The 20864-nt window shown below is 46.7% G+C and overlaps 2 protein-coding genes across 3 annotated transcripts in view; both read right to left on the bottom strand.

Moving 5' to 3' along the window:
* Positions 1–2130, bottom strand: part of wls (wntless Wnt ligand secretion mediator) — a 39352-nt gene extending 37222 nt beyond the window's left edge. For both annotated transcript variants that reach the window (XM_011486137.3, XM_004078653.4), the window contains exon 1: positions 2025–2130. In XM_011486137.3, the coding sequence (XP_011484439.1) occupies positions 2025–2130 (106 nt within the window). The remainder of the gene's footprint in view (positions 1–2024) is intronic.
* Positions 2131–3202: 1072 nt separating this feature from the next.
* LOC101159773 (gelsolin) lies at positions 3203–14505 on the bottom strand. Its single transcript, XM_011486136.3, has 17 exons — positions 14393–14505; positions 12911–13098; positions 11748–11902; positions 9802–9963; positions 8266–8415; positions 7867–7956; positions 7241–7373; positions 7069–7157; positions 6785–7000; positions 6582–6715; positions 6409–6499; positions 5273–5443; positions 5027–5201; positions 4494–4609; positions 4306–4383; positions 4170–4230; positions 3203–3807 (listed from the first exon to the last, which is right to left on the bottom strand). Exons 2-17 carry the CDS (start codon positions 13089–13091, stop codon positions 3647–3649), a joined length of 2163 nt encoding a protein of 720 aa, XP_011484438.3. The 5' UTR covers positions 13092–13098; positions 14393–14505; the 3' UTR covers positions 3203–3646.
* Between the last annotated feature and the right edge of the window lie 6359 nt (positions 14506–20864).

Here is a 20864-nt window from a genome sequence, read left to right as displayed (position 1 = left end):
CTAATAAAATCAAAACAATGGAATTGAACTCCTCCTGTACTTAAACAATAAAATGCAAAATGGGTTGAGAAAATAGGCTGTTTTGGTGTAAAATCTGACTTTTAAAGATTATAATCAGTAGGATTTTACTCTAAAACCAACCTGCAGTGGTTTGTTGAGGATTTAAAACGTTTCATTCTCTTTCAGTGGAGTGGGACCATGAGGAGCACTCTTGGGGGTTAGACTTTCCTTCTGCGGAGTGCAGCATTCGACGCTGCTCAGCTTTGTTGAGTTTTGGTTATGGTTCTAATTGAATTTGTGAATTGTTGAGCCGCTGATTTAAACAGAGGGGGCTGGTCTGGCAGGGGGAGTGCATCTTAGTAAAATGATTCCAGCAGCTGCTCACCTGCAGAGGGTTTATAAAGGGGGCTTCCCTCTATCAGAGTTGAGAGCTGTTCCAGGTTGAGCGCAGCCTCAAGGCCCGTACACACCGGGACGAATATTCGCCAGGCGTTATTCGCCAGCGTTTTTCGCCACGTTTTCACACCCAGGCGATTTTCGCTGACGATGAGTGGAGTGAACATGCAATTTCATTCCCTGACATTAGATGGCGCTTAATGTAAAACAGAAATACTCCTGTACACAAGGTGGCGCTGCGCAACTTTACGCTTCTTAAAGTCGCTTTTCACTCAGAAGAAGAGAGCAAGTATTTACGCGCTTGTCAGAATCAAACAAAGAAAACATGAATATTTCAAGCACCATTAGCTCCAACTGGTGCTTGGTTCGGGGATATTTTAGAATGTCCATCATTATTGCTTCGCGGCTGTGTAGACGCTACTTGGCGTCTATCTTCTTCGCTGGTATGTGTGCTCAGCAAGGCAGTTTTGTGTTTGAGCGCCCCCAAGTTGTGTTTTACTGTAACTTCAGAAGCTCCAGACACGTGAGCAAAAGCGCCGTTCTCATTGGTCGAGTAGATTTCGACGCGACGCGTCGAAAAAAAAAAAACGAACCCGAGGCGTTTGTTTTTTTTGACGCTTTAACGCCTGGCGTTTTTTCGCGTCGGTGTGCACACTCTCGTTGGTGCCCTTTGTTTAGTCACGAGGCGTTAAACGTCGGCGAAAATCGCCGGCGAAATTCGTCCCGGTGTGAACAGGCCTTCAGGCTGCTTGTAAGCCGAGTCCAGCCGCAAATGGCGCAGAGTGCCCTGACAGCAGCACCAGACACGGGACGGCTGCGTTTTGGTCCTAACCATAGTCCGGACCACAGGCTGTTTCTTTATGCTGCTCATGCGACTCCAGTTGGTTGTTCTCCTAAATTGCAGGAGCTGCTGCTGCGGTTTTGCAGTTGTTTAGCTGTTGCTGCTTTGTCCACTACTACTTGGATGCTGCTTGCACGTTGTGGATATGGCGCATTTGGACTTTGGAGCCACCCCGTCTTGTCTCGTCCATTGGCATCAGGACTTTGTGTGGAGTCTGGGAATGCGCAGTGGTGTGCAGGCTTTGACAGTCACAGCCTTCCAGCCACCAGCAAACACAAAGGAGCCTCATTAAAACCATCTCAGCCGCAGAACCGAGGAGGCCTATTCATTGGGAGGGGGGGGCTGAGGTGGATCTGAGGAAACTTGACAGCCCCTCCTCCACCTTGCGTGTTCTCACGGACAGTTGTGTATTTGCGAATAAAAGCAGGAGGAAACACAACCTGGCAGTGATTTAAGGAGGAGGGGGGGGGGTGAGAAGGAGATGCTGCCGGGGGGCCTGCGCGGACCAACGGGTGGGGGTGGGGGGATCAAAGGGAATGTTTGAGGCAGCGACGGCTTGAAAAAGTACCTTCAGTCAGGTATGAAGACCCCAGCGACCCCCATCCTCGCAGGAGGTGGTGGTTCCGGTTCGGTGAGCCTCGGTACCGCTCTCCTGATCCCTGTCCCCGAACACATGTAACGGAAGCTTCCCGACCAACACGTCCGAACTTTCGTGTGTTAGCCCGCGCGGACACGAAGGTTAGCTAAACACAGCGCCGCGAAAGTGATAAAGAGCGAAAAGACTCACCAATCAACCCCCCCACCATGAAGGCGAGCGCCTGGAACAGCAGCAGGGTCACCCCCACGATCACCAACTTTCTGGTGCTCATGTTTTCTATGATGGCTCCGGCCATGGCGGAGGAGGTGAGCCGCACGGGGCGGAGCGGGAGGAGCGCGGCAGACAGGAGGCAGCTTCCACAGCGGCTGTGAAGACGAGCTGGGCCGCTCCGCTGCTGCTCTCCAACTTCCAGAGGAGTGAAAAAAAAACGAAATCACGTGACCGAGCCTCCTTCCCGGCGACGGGCGGGGAGATGAGGGGTGCCGCTCCCCCTGCTGCAGCGCGCGCCTGCTCCGTTCCAGGTTTGGCAGGGTGGAAACACTTTGGCGCCTCGCGGCCAGCAACCAGTTTACCCGGGAGTCGGCTTTCTCTGATGTTTGTTTGATCCCAAAGGCTTTTCTCCAAAGTGAGTCACGAGGGAATCAGCGCCAAAACCCACGATACAGATTCATGAGTGAAATGTTCATTCCAGGTTTGGAAAACGAGGGACTTTAAAACAACAAAACAACTTTTACAAACAAAATTGTGCATTCTGACAAAAAAGAACAGAAATTTTGTTTTTTTCCTGAAAAAAATTCAACGAATTGTTGAACGAAATTCAATGGATTTTTTTGATCAATGTTGCTTTTTTTATTTGGATTTCTTAGTTCTGTTTCCCACCTGCATCCATGTCTAATCCTTCCATTAAAAACATGTTTTCCTACCTGAATTTGTGTCAACATTAAACTGAGCCAAGACCATCCATGACAGTTTTACAATAAAATGTGGAAACATGGCAGCAGCAAAAGTATTTGAATAGTAAGACAAACATCATATAAACACAAGTATATGATTTAATTCAACATTAACCAATTGTTAGATTGTGTTTATCTTGTGTTGTTTTGTGTTCAGTCGTAGTTCCCAACAAAATAACTTCAGTAACAAATCAATGTTCTGCTTTTTTTCCAGATATTTCTGCACCCCCTCCTGCTGGTCTCCTGCTTTGTTTTTGTCCCGTTTATGATGAACATAACAACCCGGGATGGAATTGGACATTTTCCAATGACAATGCTGTGGTATTTTGCTTTCTTTTTTCTACAAACAGGTTGATTTTCCATCACTCCAACCTCATGCTCACGCTGCAACATTATCACCCACAGTCAGAGACCTAAGAGGCAAACTTTTTTATTGTGCAAAACCAAACTCACAAAGAAAAAATGACCAAATTGCAGCATGCGGTCTCTGCATTGGCTGCCAGCAAGGAGAACAAAGCATGACAGACACATAAGCTTGGTGTCTAGTTCAAGCTTGTTCATTGAAAATAGACATTAATGCAAGAAACCTGCAAGGGAAGTTAATTTTCTCTAACACAAGCGTAGTACAGAAACAAGTAAAATCCTCCAGCTCTTTATTTTTATTTGCATTACAGATGACTTGTTGGCGAAAACCTCTAAATAGAAAAAATGAATAAAGCGTTTGGAATGGTTTAGTGATGGAATGACTTCCAGTACACGGCACCAAGGTCAAGGCATAGTGGTGATGACCGGCCCTTCAGTCACCCAGGCAGAGGCAGGGTTAAGAAGTCATCTTGTGAGGGGACTGCAGATATACTTTTAGAAACGGGCCCGGACTCTTTCCAGTGGGTCCGTGTCCCACATCTTGGAATCCCAAGCCTGGAACCAGCCAGTAAACGTCGGAGGCTCCGCCCCCTGTTTAATGGTGGTGATGGGTATTCCCCGACGACCAGCAGGGTCAGAATCAACGTAGTCTTTTGCTGAAAAAGGTGAGGAAGTGACAGGTCCAGAGATGAGAAAAATCTGACATTTGCTATCACATCTATCATGCTATCACATGCTCAGACCTGATCACACCTCAGAAGTAGCAACTGGAGTTCGGTCTAACAACATCCTCGTAGCTCCAATGGACCAGTTTACTATTCCAATTGGCATTCAAAGCTCTGAAAGCATTATTTAGTCTGGTCTAAAGTCTGGAATCTGACTGTCTTGTACAGAGCGAGTCCACATGACAGCCTGAGGCTAAAGTGATTCAGGTTCAATTCCACAGGGTATCTTTACTCAAACTCCTGTCAAATCCAGTAAGATTCAGTAAAAAGTCTGAGTTTGAGGTGCAGCAGACCTATTTTTGGAGCTCCGTTCTTTTCCTCTTCATTGGCCTCATTACCGACCCAAATAAACAGCTAGAAAGAGGAGAGACAAACAGATGAGTGAAGCAGTCCTCGAAGACGAGAAGAACTTTAAAAAGCTGGTCTCACCTGGTCCCAGGTGTCTAAGATCATGACATCATCTGTGGCCAGATCTGACTGTGTGAAGTCTCCTGGTACCTCCTCCACCTGAGAGAGACAAGAACCCTGAAGTCAGACAGTTGCACTTCACTCGTGTTCACGAAGACGTCTAGAAAAAGGAGGGAGTTGTGATGGCGGGATTTCACTTGCAGACTTACCACAAGCCGTCCAGTTTTGTTGGAGCACCCGAACAGGCGTGGGGGTTTGATGATGCCCTGCAGGCTCTTTGAGGTCTGATATTCCTTTTTGCCTCCCAAAGCAGACCAGAAATCAGCTGTGAGGCACAAACAAGACATCCACAGTGTCAGTGATGGATGCTTTCTTTGAATCACTGCTTCTCCATCTCAGTGATGAGAGGAAACGCATCTGGGAGTCAAAACCAGTGAAAATTTGTCCGTTTCTGCCACAGACACTCAGAGATCCTTAAAGTTCTGTCATGTCTACACTGTAAAATAGCCAAAGACTGAGGAGCCTTTGATTTCAAACAGGGCTGTCAGAATCCAGGCCTGAAGGCCGATGTCCAACATGTCTCCAACCAACCTGCCATTGAAGCTCCTTTTTGGCTAGACCCACCTGATCCAGGTAATCAGCAACAGATAAGGCAGGATTTCAGGAAAACCAGCAGGAGGCCGGTCTTCGGGGTCTGGAGTTTGACAGCCCTGCTTTAAAAAAGCGGTTTCTGGACACCCACCTGGCTCTTTGTTCTCAGACACATTGCTGGGAGTGCCTCCCAAAAAGTTGACCACATGCTTCGCTGCCTTCACCTCCTCATCGCTCGCACCCTTGCCCCTCCACACATACAACGCGCTGGGGGATTTCAGCACGAACACGTCATTGGTGTTCAGGTTGGAGGCAGTGGGGTTCACCTGATGAGAGCAGAGGCAGGTGTCAGGCGTGTCGGCGCCTCCTGTTTCCTGTTTCACACGGACATGCTCACCTCTACAGCCCGGGTGGCACCGGCGGAGCTTTGGCGGATGTGGAAGAGGCGAGTGCTGCCCGCCTGCGACTGACCACCTTTGCGTGACGTTCCTCCACTCAGGATGATCATAGGTTTGCCCTGGAAGAGGCTCATCAGGTGGGAGGGTTCTTGACCCTGAGTCACTCTCACCTGCGGATTGAGAAAACCACAGGGGAAAGAATATTTGTACCAGCGCAAGAAGCTCCGAGTTAACACGTGTCTGGATTCGTAAGGATAGTCTGAGTGTTTGTTTCTTTGTAAACCAAATAGTTACAAAATAAAACAAATGTAGATCCAGTCGTAGCCTCAGATCAGGTTAGACGTGCGCTTTAATGAACATGCAGCTGTAATGCCTTCTGCCTCCAGTTTCTTAATTCTGGGAGTAAAAAGGTCAGTAACAATATCACTGCCCTCTGTGGTTGATGCACTCCTTCCAACACCTTCCAGTGCAATGGAGAACCTGTTGGCCTCCTGCTCTGGTTGGTGATGCTGTTCCTCGAGATCTCACAAGTTACGACCTCATGAGCTTCCCCTCTATTCAAACAGTGCAGCTGATCGTTTTCTATCTTCAAGGATTGCTGAACCAGAACTGCTTTCAGTCTCTTCTGTCCTCTGGAGTTCTCGTATCAAAAACGTCTTCCTGTCAATTCCAACCTGACTGTTTGAAGATATTTCCCCTTTCATTGTGTTGTCCTTGTGGCTAGGGCTGTATGGTAGCGTGGTGGTTGGCGCTCTCGCCTCACAGCGAGGAGGCCCTGGTTCAGGACCTTTCTGTGTGGAGTTGGCGTGTTCTGCCCTTTGCGTGTTCTCCCTGTGCATGGGTGGGTTTTCTCCGGATACTCTGGCTTCCTCCCACAGTTAAAAAACATGCTTTATCGGTTAACTGAGAACTATAAACTGCCATTAGGGGTGAATGTAATTGCATGCGAGTGTGCAGCCCTGCAACAGACCGGCAACCTGTTCAGGGTTTGCCCCTCCTTCGCCCAACACAAACTGGTTTTGGATCCAGCAGGCCTCTGACCCCGAAATGGAAATCAAGGGTAAGAAGATGGATGGATGGATGGATGGAACTGTGACTTCTGGTTTCAGTTCTAATTTGTGTTTGCGTGTCTTACCTGAACTGGGGCCCCTCCCATGGAGTCATCCAGCTGAATGGTGAGGAAGGCAGAAGCCCCCAGTTCATCTTGAGTGCACTTCAACCCCTGCCTAACAGAGAAATCCATGTGTCATCAGTGTGCTGCGTTGGTGTCTCCAACACATCCTGTTGGGGTGATGTCCCCCCACTTACCAGGTGTATATGAGGTGCCGCTCCCGGGCCCCTTGTCTGTAGCTGTAGAGGATGAGGTAGCAGTCACCGCCATAAAAGAGGCCGTAAGAGGCTGGATCCACAGGAACCTTCTCCCCATTCTCAACACGCCAGATCTGAAAGCCAATCAGGAGTCACACAGCTGGCCCTGAGCTGGTTTGCAGCTCGATTTCCCAACTTTCTACCTGAACTTTGCCTTTGCCATCATCCACCATGCCATGCTGCGCTGCCATGGCTTTATTTGAGTGCAGCATTGATGCGTCAAAAGGCACTTGCTCCACTTTGGCGATGCGGCCGATGGTGTAGGCCTTACCGGGCCCCGTGGTCTCCTCCTTGTCCCTCCAGTCACAAAAGAACTGCTTAAACAGGGTCGTCTCGCTTCCTTGAGGAAATACCTGGATCTGCAAGTGGAAGACTTCCTTCAGCGAAACTGGACGAGCATCTCCTCTGTCTGAAGGTCAGAACATACCTGAGTTTTCTGGCTATAACCCTTATCTTTCATGAACTGCTGTGCTGCCAGCATGGCTTGCTTGCGCTCCTTCTCGTTGGCTTTGGGGCCTGTTTGGAGTCCCAGAGAAATTACTTTAAAAAACACGGTTCTGCTCAGCAGCTGAACAGCAGCAGGAAAATCATGGAGGCACCTTTCCACACGAAGATGTTTTTGTCCGGGCCGTTGTCCAGAATGTAACACTCCTCAGGAGACAGCATGGCCTGTTTGAAAGGACTGGACTGAGCCACAACTGTCACCTTCATGGCACCAGAGGCATCTGAGATCTAAGCAGGACAGTGACAGGGGGAGTCAGGAACAGCATCATAGTGTGAGTTTCTCCAGAAATTCCTCATTGAAGGTGTTTTTCTTTCAAGACCACACTAGCTTAGTGTCTAAAAATATCAGAGTTTTCTGTTTTAGCAGACACCAGGTTATCCGAAAGAGGATTTTTAAAAAACCACCTTAGACTGAAAACACAAACGACAGCATGGGGACTTGCTTTACCTCAACTAAGTTATATAGTTCATGTAAACAACGTATTATCAAATCTAGCTCTGCATCTTTTTGTGCGAGTTCTTCTCAAACGCACACAGATGGATATTGTTCGTGGCTCAGATTGTTACAACATTCTGTGTAAAGTCTGAAGGTTGTGCACGTTATCACTTGAACTTTGTGGAGACCCGTCTCTTCATGCTGCTTTTCAGGTTTTTTGTGTCTGCAGGGGGTTTAAAGCAATTCCATTGGCAAACATTTAATGGCGTGTCTTTGATTTCTCACCATGTAGAGGGCGCTGTTGTTCCTGTTAACAGCCTCCACCTTGTCATCATCTGGAGTACTGGGAGCGATGGTGGTTGTGGGTCCAAGAACCTGCACAGCAGGATTTAATTACTTAAAAATGACTTTAGCACAAAGGGATCCTCCTCATTTGTCGGCTTCTCCTGTTTATAAGTTTGGAGTTGAAAGCTTCTCCAGTCACTCTCTACAAAGACATCACAGACCAGCGATGGAGAGCCAGTTCTGCAGGGACGGCCTTAGTTCCAACAGATCTCACACACTGATCTGTGCTCCACAAAGCTTTTAACATGAACTTCCGCTTTGGGTTCAGGGAACCAGACCTCATGTTTAGCAGCAGGTTAGGGCAGACGAGGAGGACGACGGATCGTTTCTGAGCTTTACCTCTGTCAGTTCAGATGGCTCCGCCCCCTCCTCCACCATGTGTAACTTTGCCCGGCCATTCCTTTCATTATCTCTGATGTCGATGCCGACTTGAGAGGCCTTGAGTCGCTCGAAGCGGTTGGACTCACTGCCACACCACACATATACGTCCTGCAGAAGAAAATGGTCTTGTATGGCACAGTTTACAGATGAGGTTACCCGTGATCATTAATGCCCTGTTAACCGTTATCATTACTGCCCTGTTACCTGTTATCATTACTGCCCTGTTACTTGTCATCATTACTGCCCTGTTACCTGTTATCATTACTGCCCCGTTACCTGTCATCATTACTACCCTGTTACCCATCATCATTACTGCCCCGTTACCCGTCATCATTACTGCCCCTTTACCTGTCATCATTACTGCCCCGTTACCCATCACCATTACTGCCCCATTACCTGTTACCATTAATGCACTGTAACCTGTCATCATTACTTCCTTGTTACCCATGATCATAACTGCACCGTTACCCATTACCATTACTGCCCCATTACCTGTCATCATTACTGCCCTGTTACCTGTTATCATTACTGCCCTATTACCTGTTATCATTACTGCCCTCTTACCTGTTATCATTACTGCCCTGTTACTTGTCATCATTACTGCCCTGTTACCTGTTATCATTACTGCCCCGTTACCTGTCATCATTACTACCCTGTTACCCATCATCATTACTGCCCCGTTACCCGTCATCATTACTGCCCCGTTACCCGTCATCATTACTGCCCTGTTACCCATCATCATTACTGCCCTGTTACCTGTTATCATTACTGCCCTGTTACCTGTTATCATTACTGCCCCGTTACCCGTCATCATTACTGCCCCTTTACCTGTCATCATTACTGCCCCGTTACCCATTACCATTACTGCCCCATTACCTGTCATCATTACTGCCCTGTTACCTGTTATCATTACTGCCCTGTTACCTGTTATCATTACTGCCCTGTTACCTGTTATCATTACTGCCCTCTTACCTGTTATCATTACTGCCCTGTTACTTGTCATCATTACTGCCCTGTTACCTGTTATCATTACTGCCCCGTTACCTGTCATCATTACTGCTCTGTTACCCATCATCATTACTGCCCCGTTACCCGTCATCATTACTGCCCCGTTACCCGTCATCATTACTGCCCCGTTACCCGTCATCATTACTGCCCTGTTACCCATCATCATTACTGCCCCATTACCCGTCATCATTACTGCCCCGTTACCCGTCATCATTACTGCCCCGTTACCCGTCATCATTACTGCCCTGTTACCTGTCATCAATACTGCCCCGTTACCTGTCATCATTACTGCCCCATTACCTGTTACCATTAATGCACTGTTACCTGTCATCATTACTGCCCTGTTACCTGTTATCATTACTACCCCGTTACCTGTCATCATTACTGCCCTGTTACCCGTCATCATTACTGCCCTGTTACCTGTCATCAATACTGCACCGTTACCTGTCACCATTACTGCCCCGTTACCCGTCATCATTAGCTCACCTTTCCCAGGTCAACAATGAAACAGTCTCCCTTGTTGAAGCTGGACCAGGACATCTCCACCTCTGTGGCTCTGATGGCCCTGCGACCTTTGACCTGTAGTAGGCGCTTCACGTTCATGTCATTGGTGACCACATGTTGAAAGCCTGAGGCCACGCCCCCTTTCTGCAACAGAAGGCCACATTTAGAAGGTGTTCTCTTACATCTTTATATCAAATACATTTTTTGCATAGAAAAACTCTCAGGAATCAGTTCAATTTACAATAATGTGATGTGATCAAAGGAAGACGTCACTCAGGAAAGACTTATTTCTCTACATCAAAGCCACAAAATCTGCAAATCTATCCATTCAGTAAATGCAGGAATCTAAGTTCCTCTCTCTGTGCAGATCCACGACCTTTGACCTTTTGTTAACCCTGATGTTCTATAGGGTTAACAGAGCTGAGCTCCCAGCAGCCCCAGGCCGAGCAATATTTTACAAATGTACCCCACTGTCAGTGAAGAGGACAGCTGCCTCCATTTCTGCACTACATGACCATAAGAAGACGTTCAAACAATCAATAGTCAGGCTGCCCAAAACAAAAGAGCTCTGGCCTCAATGCAGACAAACCCAGCTGCTGTGAGACGGGAAGAGAAGGATCCGTTCATCCAGGTTCGGTCATGGATACCTGCAAATATGACGACTGCTGTCCACTTCTATGTGCTGCTGATTCTCTGCTGATCAGTGCTTCTCACAGCCAATCATCCTAAAAATACACCTTTATGGTCCTACAAAGCCTCATGCAGGCCATCCATGATCCAGCAAAACGGAACTAAAACCTGTTAATGATTTCACGGGTCACAACTGAATATAGAGAAGAGCACCACAATGACGATTCTAGTCTGTGCAGCACCGTGACCGTGGCTCAGGAACTTCAGCGAAGCTGTCGGGCAGAGCGAGTTCATGCCATGCAAACAACGCCGTGGTCTGCTGCTGTTTGTCTAGACAGAAATAACGTTCTCTGAATCGACATGCTGCTCAAAAAGAGCTGCAGATGCTTGATTCTTTTATAGCTTTCATAAAAAACACCCCTAAAGGGGGGCTAAGGTCAGAGAAACAGCAGCCAGACTCAAAAAAGCGTGTCGATAAGCGCTGAGGCCAAAGTGAGAACCACGTTCACGGTCTGCTGGTCGTCCGCCTGCATGCTTCCCCCTGACAGCGAGTTTCTGTGCTTCCTCTGAGGGGAACAGAATCTGCCTCTCTGGGAGAAACTCAGGAAGAATTTGGTTAATTATGTTCAGCTAAAGCCAAGCTTGGTGGGAGGGGGGTTCAGGACAATGAGAAGCAGACGACCCACTGTAGGTGTGTGGTTTTTCCTCCTTGCTCTCTTGTAGTGCTGGCGACACACCCAGCGAGCGAATCAGCGCAGAGGCCCTGACCTTCAGCCTCACCAGCTTTATTAAGAGGCAAAGGTCACCAGGTAGAAACTCATTACCCAGACTGAACTCCAACCTTTGAAGTGGTTCAGTCATGGTCATTTACCTGTATTTTAGTTTTTGGATGGATGGTAAACCACCTAAGGAGTTCATGCTGAGTGTGTGACAGCAGCACTCAGACTCAGATGGACAATGCGACCCCCCTCCCCCCCATCAGAAGTCTGTCCAGTCATGTCTCTCTGTAGACATGCATGCCTCACTTCTTGCTATTCACCTGTCTCTAGTGGCAGGAGGCACCAGTAGGAACCCAGAAGATCTAATGTGATACCTCCAGTTACCTGAAAACTCATGGGTTTTATTTCTTTATTTTCACGTTTTCTTCTGGCAGAAGTTTCTATAGAACAAGATAATTATCTGACTTTTTAAAGACCCTTCCAGTGGTGACTGTGATGTTTTTGAAACAGTCATCCAGCTGACCCGCCTGCCAAAGGTCTGCTTTTGTGTGGGCTGCCCGTTTCTGCTGGTGAAGTTACCTGATACTTGATGCCGGACTTGAAGTAGCCCAGAAAGGCGTTGGACTCATGGTTCTGCACTTCTCTGAATTGCACCGGCCCCCCACCCAGGAAGTCATCCATCTGTGTGGCGAAGATGGCCGCCGCTCCGCTCTCATCCTGTGAACACTCGTCACCTGCAGACAGCAAACCGCTCTCAGGTCACTGGTTGGACTCCGCCTTTAAACCCCCCCGCTGTGTCGGCAGCTTCAGCCTCAGACGGGTGCGACTTGGTGACGACAGCGAGAAGACGACTAACCTGTCATTACTTAGCTGGACCTTGGGTTTGGCTTTTCTGTATCTGTTGTGGTGAATGGAGCAGATGCAGAAAAGCCAAATCCAAGCTGGTGATGCGTTGAAAAACGTTCTACCCTGCAGAACAACCACACCTATATGCTTGTGGCATATAGGTGTGGATTTGTTTCTGTGAAAGCCAAAACATTGGGTTCTACCCAACAGTGTCTGCTGACGAGTAAATCTCAACTGGTTTGTCAACAATAGTAGATTGTTGAAGTGAAAAAGATTTACAGTAAATCAATAAAAACAGTGGCGCAGTAAAAAGCTGATATATTTATCCAGAGATTAGGAGACAGATTATAAATATTCTGCAGTTAGGAAAAGGGAGACATGTATCTACGATAGACGTTTCTGCGAACAACATCGATCTCCTTATGGACCCAAGAAACCCTCTGAGGTTTCTGAAGGATCTTTCTGTGTGTTCCCCGTTCTCGTTACAGTGCCCACATCATGGCTCACAGTATCCACAACACGTGTAGCTCCACACATAGAAACATTGTGATTCCAAAAACAGTATGACCATCTCTACGCAGTAGTGCAGCTTTGCTAAGCGTCTTCTGTCAGACAGTTTAGACGTGCAGCGACCTGCTCCACATGAGTCACCCGCTGCTCCGTTTGACGCCTGCTTTTTTCAAAACTGGTGCTGATGGCGAGAAAACAGAGCCCAGCCGCAGACGAGAAGCCTTTCTGTACGTTGGAAAAATTAAAATACAACCAAAGTCCTGGATTTTTAAAAGGAAATTTTGAAAAGGAAACGCTCTTCCCTGAAGTCAGTTGGTTAGCATTTCAGTTTGACATATGCAAAATGTATTTGGCAAGAGGAAGCTGATGCTCTGGTTGAGTCTTACCCAGCCACATGTGGATGTTGTAGGATGGAGCTGCGGTGGTGAAGAGCAGCAGGTAGGCGTCTCCGGTGTAAAAGCTGCCATACAGTTTTTTGGGGACCGGCTTCAGGTCCAAGTTCTCGATACGCCAGACCTGCAGGCCGGGCTCCTTCCCCGCACCTTCAAATTCCTGATGATGAACCATGGCGGCGCTGCGGGGAGAACAGCGAAGAAACAGCAGTCAGACCAGAGAAAGTTACTGACAGAGGAAGTCATTAGTGTTTCGGCTGAAGAAGAGCGTAAGTCAGAAGAGGAACCCCACTTCCTCCCTCCACGCTCCGCTTGCTGCTCCACTCAGTCTGCTGCGGCCTTCCCTTTATTCTCTGCTTCAATGCAGATGAGTCACATCGTCTTATGTTTTTGCTGATTTGGCGTGTTTACATGAGATTTGACTATTTTAGCATCAGAAAACAAAGAGTGGTAACCTAACAACCAAGGATTCAATCGATCAATTCACATTTATGATTTTATATTTTCAAAATAAAAACATTTAAAAAATGTTAAAGACTTATTTTTAAAAAGCCAGTGATCAATGAGCTGAATGTTATTTTCTTTCTTTAAATTTAAAACTTTAGTATTAGTCAGACTTGCGTTATCAAACCTCTAAACTGATGCGTCATTTTTGAAGCGTAATCACAGAAAACATCTAATCTCTGTCTAAATAAACATGATAGCGGGCAGCATAAACGCAGAGAAGCCGGCTTAAGTCGCGTTTTCAAGACTCATTTATTTGTCATTATCATTAAGGAAATTGTGTTTAGAGCAAACAGCTCCGCTTTTCTGACTCTGACCATTTTCCTGAATCTCTGCTGCAGTTTTCCACAACAAGCTCAACAGGATGGCTGCAGACGTGACACGCCTTTCTGCCCCGCTCCCTCTCTGCCCTTCTCCCTGTCTGCCCCGCTCCCTCTCTGCCCCGGTCCCTCCGTGCCCTGCTGTGGGGTAACATCACAATGTGATCCTCTCTGGTTAAGCTGCATTAGCAAAGAGCATTTTTCTCAGAGAGGTCAGAGAGCGCCAAATGGACTTCCTGTAAGAAATCAATGAGTGCTACTTCCCAGACAAACCCGCCCCCCCCAGCATGAAGGATATTAGCTGCAGGGATGTTAGGAACTTAAAGCGACTCTTAGCTGCAGAACTATAAGACGACAGCAGGAAAGACGTCTCTGATTTGACCAGAAAGTTTCTGCAAAACTCTAAACCTTTTTGACTTTCAAGCAGCAAAGCTCCTGTGTGGTTTGTGTCTTCTGTGGAGGGGGGGTTGTGTGTCAGTATTGCATAACACTCAGGTCTGGAACAATGTTCTCTTAAAATGTCCAAACCGCACCAGAAACCAGTCAGAGCATGCAGCAGCAGCAGCCATGAAGGAAAGAGCCAATTGGTCTTGCCGGTTCTGAAGTTTCCTGCACAGAGGCCTGCTGAAGAAAGAAGGATGAAATCACTCACCGCTGGCTGGAGGAATCGCAGAGGAGTGACAGTGGCGAGGCAGCAGATGAAGGAGTGGGGCGTTCTCACAGCCTCAGAGGCTTTTGGTTAGCAGTGGGCGTGGAGGAGGAGGAGGAGGAGAGGGGAGTGAGCATGTGAAGAGGAAGAAACACGGATCTGTGCAGGGCTTCAAACTGTAATTCAGTGTGAGCCTTCTGCACAGTGCCCTCCCAGGCTTTCATACGAGTCACCTTTTCCTAGTAAAGCAGCTGCTGAACAACCTGTGATTGTTTGCTTTGGGTTTGATGAAGTGAGGCTCTGTGAGCTGCAGCAGACAAAACCTTTCAGTTCTGAGAACTGAGCAGGAATCATTCAGTGAGGAAGTGAGGCCAGAATATGTTTTGAAACAAGTCAACCTCGACGGAGTTCCGTGGTTAAGCGTACAGAGATGGTCCTCTCTGAGGCTTTTGACGTGAACATGTTTAAACCCTTGTGCTATCTTAGATGACCCCACCCTTACATTGACGTGTTCTCCCTACCATGACAAAGGTGGATAAAGGTGGAAAGATTTCATGTAATCCATGAACACCAGTGAAGATCACATATCATTGAAGAAAAAAGGTTCAGATCACTGTCTAGTGGGTCTAGATGACCCAACTCCCAATGTTAAAGTGCCTAGGATAGCACAAGGTTAAAAAAAACCTCTAACCTCTAAGACCCACAAAACTGACCTCCTTCATCAACTGCCTTCAGCTACACTCTGACTAAACAGAAACACTGATTATTGCCCCAGACGGGGCAATCCCTGCCACTAAACGTCAACTATGTGACATGTGCCATTTGGGAAAACCCAGCCTGACAAACCTTGGAGTTGTGTTTGATGAAGTCTAAAGAGTTCCTAAAGATTTGTTGCTTCCAGCAGCACAGCCTCTGTCAACTCAAATCCATAGTTTGTAAACGTGAACTAGAGATGACAATCCATGCCTCCAACAGCCTTTTCAATTGTCTGAACAAGAAGAAGCTGAACCGCCTGCAGCCGGTCCAGAACTCTGCTGCCGGGCTTTTGACTCGCACAAACAGAAGAGCACACATCTCCCCGTTTTAAACTGGCTCCCAGTCACTTTCAGAATACATGTTGAGATCCTGGTCCTGTTGATCTCTTGGTGCAGCAAACCCAAATGACGGATGAAGCCAATAATCTATTCAACAAGTAGGAAGTCGGCTTCACACACCTGAGCTCATCTGTTTTTCTGTGTGTGCTGGTCACTGGTGCCAGACTGGAGGCTGTTCTTCTTATCAAACAGGACATGATCTGCTGGCGGGTGGCCCATTGTTTCATCCGCTGACAGATGCCTGATGCACATCCTCCTCTGTGTACGGAGGATTACGTGGCCATCACTAGAGGCTTCGCCTCTAAAGTCAAACAAACCATTCAGAGAGAGGTCTGCATGATGGAGAGGCCAGTGATACAGTCTGGACGCCATTCAACACCGGATGTAATTGTCTGCTGTGCTTGTAGCAAACAGAAAGGTACCAAACTTTAGCACAATTACTGGCATAAGTATGAGATGAATCTTTTTCCTTCAAAACATGTGATCTCATACTGTTGCCCTACACAGTTGCCGGACACTTTATCAGGCAAACCTGTCCCGCTTCTCGTTAACGCAAATTTCCAATCAGCTAATCAGATGGTAGCAACTCAATGCACGTAAACATGTAGACATGGTCCAGAAGATCTGCTGCGGTTCTAACTGAGGATCAGAATGAGGAAGAAAGGTGACTGAAGTGACTTTGAACATAGCATGGTTGTTGGTGCCAGAAGGGCTGGTCCAAAGATTTCAGAAACTGCTGATTTACTGGGATTTTCACCCACATCCATCTCTATAAAATATCCAGTGAGCAGCAGTTCTAGAGATAGAAATGTCTTGTTGATGCTAGAAGTCAGAGAAGAACGGTCAGACTGGTTCCAGCTGATAGAAAGACAACAGGAACTCAAAGAACCACTGGTTCCAACCGAGGTCTGCAGAAGAGCATCTCTGAACACACAACAGGTCCAACCTGGAGGCAGATGGACAGCAGCAGAAGACCACACCGGGTACCACTGCTGTCAGCTAAGAACATGACACTGAGGCTACAATTCACACATACCCACCAAAACTGGACCATGGAAGATGGAAAAACATTGTCTGGTCTGATGAGTCTCCATTTCTGCTGCCACATTCGGATGGTAGGGTCAGAATTTGGCCTCAACATCCAGTGGATTTTATTTCTAAAACGACAACGTAGAATCAGTCTGCAGCTCTATTCTGAAGTTTCTTAAGGTGTTTTTCTTCTTGTTTCTCTTAACCAAATTAGCATTGCATCTAAGGCTACTTTCACACTGCAGGGCTTAATGCTCTATTCCGATTTTTTGAAAAATTCAGATTTTTTTGCAAGGCCTTTCACATTTCCAATTAAATGCGAATTTTTTGATCTCCTGTGTGAACGTGAAATGACCCAGAAGTGACCCGCATGCGTAGAAGACTACTCAACGGTGAACGACGTCACTCGTTGTTTGCGAAAGTTGTTTGCGAAACGTTAACAATGGATGTCAATCACAGTGTTGTCAACAGTGGAGCTCTTTTTGCATTATTACATTTATTTTCACAATGGAGCCAGCACAATAAAAATCTTCTCATTTTAAGAAGGCATTGGAGCCAGGATCGTCTGTACCCACTGTTGTGAAATGGGGATGTAAATGTGCTGGGACCGCACGCGTCTGTAAGAGAGAGGAGAGAGCGCGTGCAGTGCTGGAGGGAGTGAGAGGGGGCAGAGGAAGTGTGCTGCGAGTGCGCATTAATGTTGTGTGTTACGGAGGAAGGAGAACGACAATAGAAGAAGGCTTCCCCAGAATAAACGCTATTGACTCTTGATTAACCCGCTCTGGAGAATCTGAGGGTCTGAACGGGGAAGTGAACCCCGAAGGAGGATCTGCCTTTGGTTCCCCCGCGCTTCTGACCACGGTCGGAAAGGGGAAAAAAATATCATCGCGGGAAAGGTTCAACACCACGCTCGGCCGTTTCGCTGGAAATTTCTTCAAAAACCACCTGGTTGCGATAAGAGCCCTCGAGTTTGGCCTGACTGACAGACAGACAGACAGACAGACAGACAGACAGACAGACAGACAGACAGACAGAATATAGATATAGATAAAGTCTATAAAATATAGATAAAGATAGAATTTATTCCAGACTCATGGTCCAATCAGTAAAAAGGAGTACACAGTACACTGAATAGAGCTGTCACCCCAAATATTAATCAAATCGGTGACCTCGCTTCCCTTCCACTGACTGGTCTCAGCAGTGTCGTCCACCATAATTGATGTTTATATTCTCGTTCCCGCCTACTTCAACGCAGAATTATGAAGTTTTTAGAGTATCAATAACGTACGGGTCGGATACCTGTGGCCTGGCCATTCAGACGAGGAGGTCGCATTTCAAAAGATCAGATATGTATCGGATTCAGGACCACATACCCAAGTGGCCTGGGTCGCATTTGAAAAGATTGGATCTGTGTCGTTCAGACTGTCATGAAAGATCAGATACAGGTCGCATAGGGTCAAAAAAATCGGAATTGGGTTGTTTCAGCCTGCAGTGTGAACGTAGCTGTTACAGTCTGTCAGTTTCTCTTTGTTTTGTGTGTGTAGATTGGCTGTGGCTCCTGGAGGACTCCTCCTCACCTCCTGTCATTCCTGAGGTTGTCCACAGCTGCTTGCATTTAGTTCATTGGTTTCTTGTATTACTTAAGCTCACCTGTTTCAGCAGTGTGTGTCGCAGTGTAGTTTCTGTTTGTTTCACTATGTTCCTGGTTTACTTGGCTTGGTTCATTGAAGAGGATTTCTTAGTCATATTAAATAATTCTCCTCACTTCACTTGCTTCTCTGTTCCTGCATTTGGGTCATCTTGATTCCCCGTAACAGTAGCCTTATTATTGAAATGTTCTACACATTTTATTAACAATGTTACTTATATACGTGGCTCATGCTCATGTTATACCCAAGAGTTTAAGTCCTTAACTTGTTCAGAATTTGCAGCATTTGGTCTTCATTGACAGAATTCTTTGAACCCAAAAACATAGACTTGCTCTTCCAAACATGTTGTTCTCTACCAATAGCTCCTGTTGCAGCGTATTACCAACCTGAACTAACCTAGGAGACTGATATAGTTGTTTCATCTGCATACAGTGAGACAAATAAGTATTTGAACCCCCTGTGATTTTCCAAGTTCTCCCATTTAGAAATCATGGAGGGGTCTGACATTTAAACTGCATGTCCACTTTGAGAGACATCTAAAAAAAATCTGGAAATCTCATTACATGAACAAACATTAAGGTGGGGGCCAATGGACACTACATACTTTTACTGAGGCATCTGATTGGTCAATTTCTAACCTTTAATGACTTGCAATAAAGAAAAATACTATGAAGAAAAAAATAGGATTAACAAGAATATGTTTAAAAAAGGATTCCGATCCAGAATGGCTCTTCTGACCAATAGAATGACTGACTTACAGCTGTTTGTTTCTCCATAGAAGTCTATGGGATTTTGGCGTCTTGGAGCCAGCAGGTACTTCCTGTTTGAAACTCAAGGAGGGAGGGGTCACTCTGTCCAGTTATATATACAGTCAATGGATTCCAAAGGTCAAAGGTTTCCTGTATCTTTTCAGCAGGTTTGCAAACACAGCAGGAGGGATTTTGGCCCATTCCTCCTCACAGATCTCATCTAGATCAGTTAGGTTTCTGGGCTGTTGCTGAGAAACATGGAGTTTAGTCTCACTCCAAAGGCTTTCTATTGGGTTGAGGCCTGGAGACTGGCTAGAACTCTCCAGAACTTTGTTCTGTTTCTTATGGAGCCCTTCCTTGATTCTCCTGGCTGTGTGCTTTAGGTCATTGTCATGTTGGAAGACAGCCACGCCCCTTCTCTAATGCTCTAACTGAAGGAAGGAGGTTGTTCACTATTGTGAGTTCACTCATCCAGTTCTCATGTTTTATAACCTACATAAAAGTCGCTTTGGTGCTGGTCTCTTCAAATGAAAGGATCACATTGTTGTGTCAACCTGTCTGTTTGGGTAACTGTCAGGAAAAAAGCCCAGGACTCTGGATTCAACATGTAAAACAGGGAAACCACAGCGCGTGCCGTGCAGCATCACAGGCGTGCGACGTCTCATAGGTCACATGAACCCCTCAAAGCAGCAGATCCCACAGAACCTGAAGATGTGAGAAAACCGGAACTCAGCGCGTTCGTCAGAACATTACTGGTTTATTGCAGCTGCGGTTTTCTGATGTGTGTCAGACGCTCTGAGACGAAGCTGTTGGGTGCATTTGTGGCAGGGGAGCTGAAGCCTCTAGGTTTATTTTTGCAAATGCTCTAATGAGATTCAGAACAAAGCATGCAGCGTTATCATCAAATCTAGACAGAAATCTGATTCTTCAGGGAGTAAAAATGCCTTCTGATGCTTTTTGAAACTAACATGATCATGTAACACATTTAAAAAATATTTGTTTCTGACAGAGATGAGTTGAAATGGCGTTAATGTCAGCTCTGTGAATAAAGCTGGAGTGATGCGTGCCAGCTCTCTCTGTCTAAGACACCTTTTAGTCTGACTTTTGAATCAGACTCAGCGCGACACGGCAAACATTTACTCAGTCGTAGTTGTTGACTCTGGTTTCTGGGCTGCAGGGACTTCCTGGAACTGGCGGTGTTTGCCTTGAAACCTCACTAATCCTAAAATTGGGCCAGCTGTGGTGGCGGAGATAAGGTGTTGCCTGCTTTACTGAAAGGGTAAATACCGGCGGTGACATGTTGGCAGACAAAGACGAGGAGGAGAGACACGGGGCGGAGCTCTGATTAAAAACAGAACCTGTTTAGCCGTTTTCTGTGTTTGTCAATCAACATCAGATGTCAGAAGCTTTCATGTGATCTGTGGTTGATGGAAATATGCTGATTCAGCTCCAATTATGAGATCCTCAGAACCGCTCACAGGAGGGCCGCACACAGACTCACAAGAATTTGAGTATTTTTAACCCTTTTGCTATCTTAGATGACCCCACCCTTGTATTGACGTGTTCTCCCTACCATGACAAAGGTGGATAAAGGTGGAAAGATTTCATGTAATCCATGGACACCAGTGAAGATCACAAATAATTGAAGAAAAAAGGTTCAGAGCACTGTATAGTGGGTCTAGATGACCCAACTCCCAACGTTAAAGTGCTTAGGATAGCACAAGGGTTACACCTTCTCCTGTTGAACTATTTGAATTTTGTGACTTTCACACATCTGGTTATCTGATTGGCCCTTGTGGATTCATCCATCTAAAGCTGCTTAATCCCTTTTGGGGTTGTGGGGTTGCTGGAGCCTATCTCAGCTGCTGTTGGGCCCCTGGTCCATGTGGGGCTGCACAACCACACACCTAACCTAGAATGACCAATGACCCTACACAGCATGTTTATAGACTGT

Source organism: Oryzias latipes, chromosome 17 (assembly GCF_002234675.1).
Source record: "Oryzias latipes chromosome 17, ASM223467v1".
NCBI lineage: Eukaryota > Metazoa > Chordata > Actinopteri > Beloniformes > Adrianichthyidae > Oryzias > Oryzias latipes.
The sequence above is the reverse complement of the archived record's forward strand: the minus strand, read 5'-3'. Positions and strand labels throughout refer to the sequence as shown.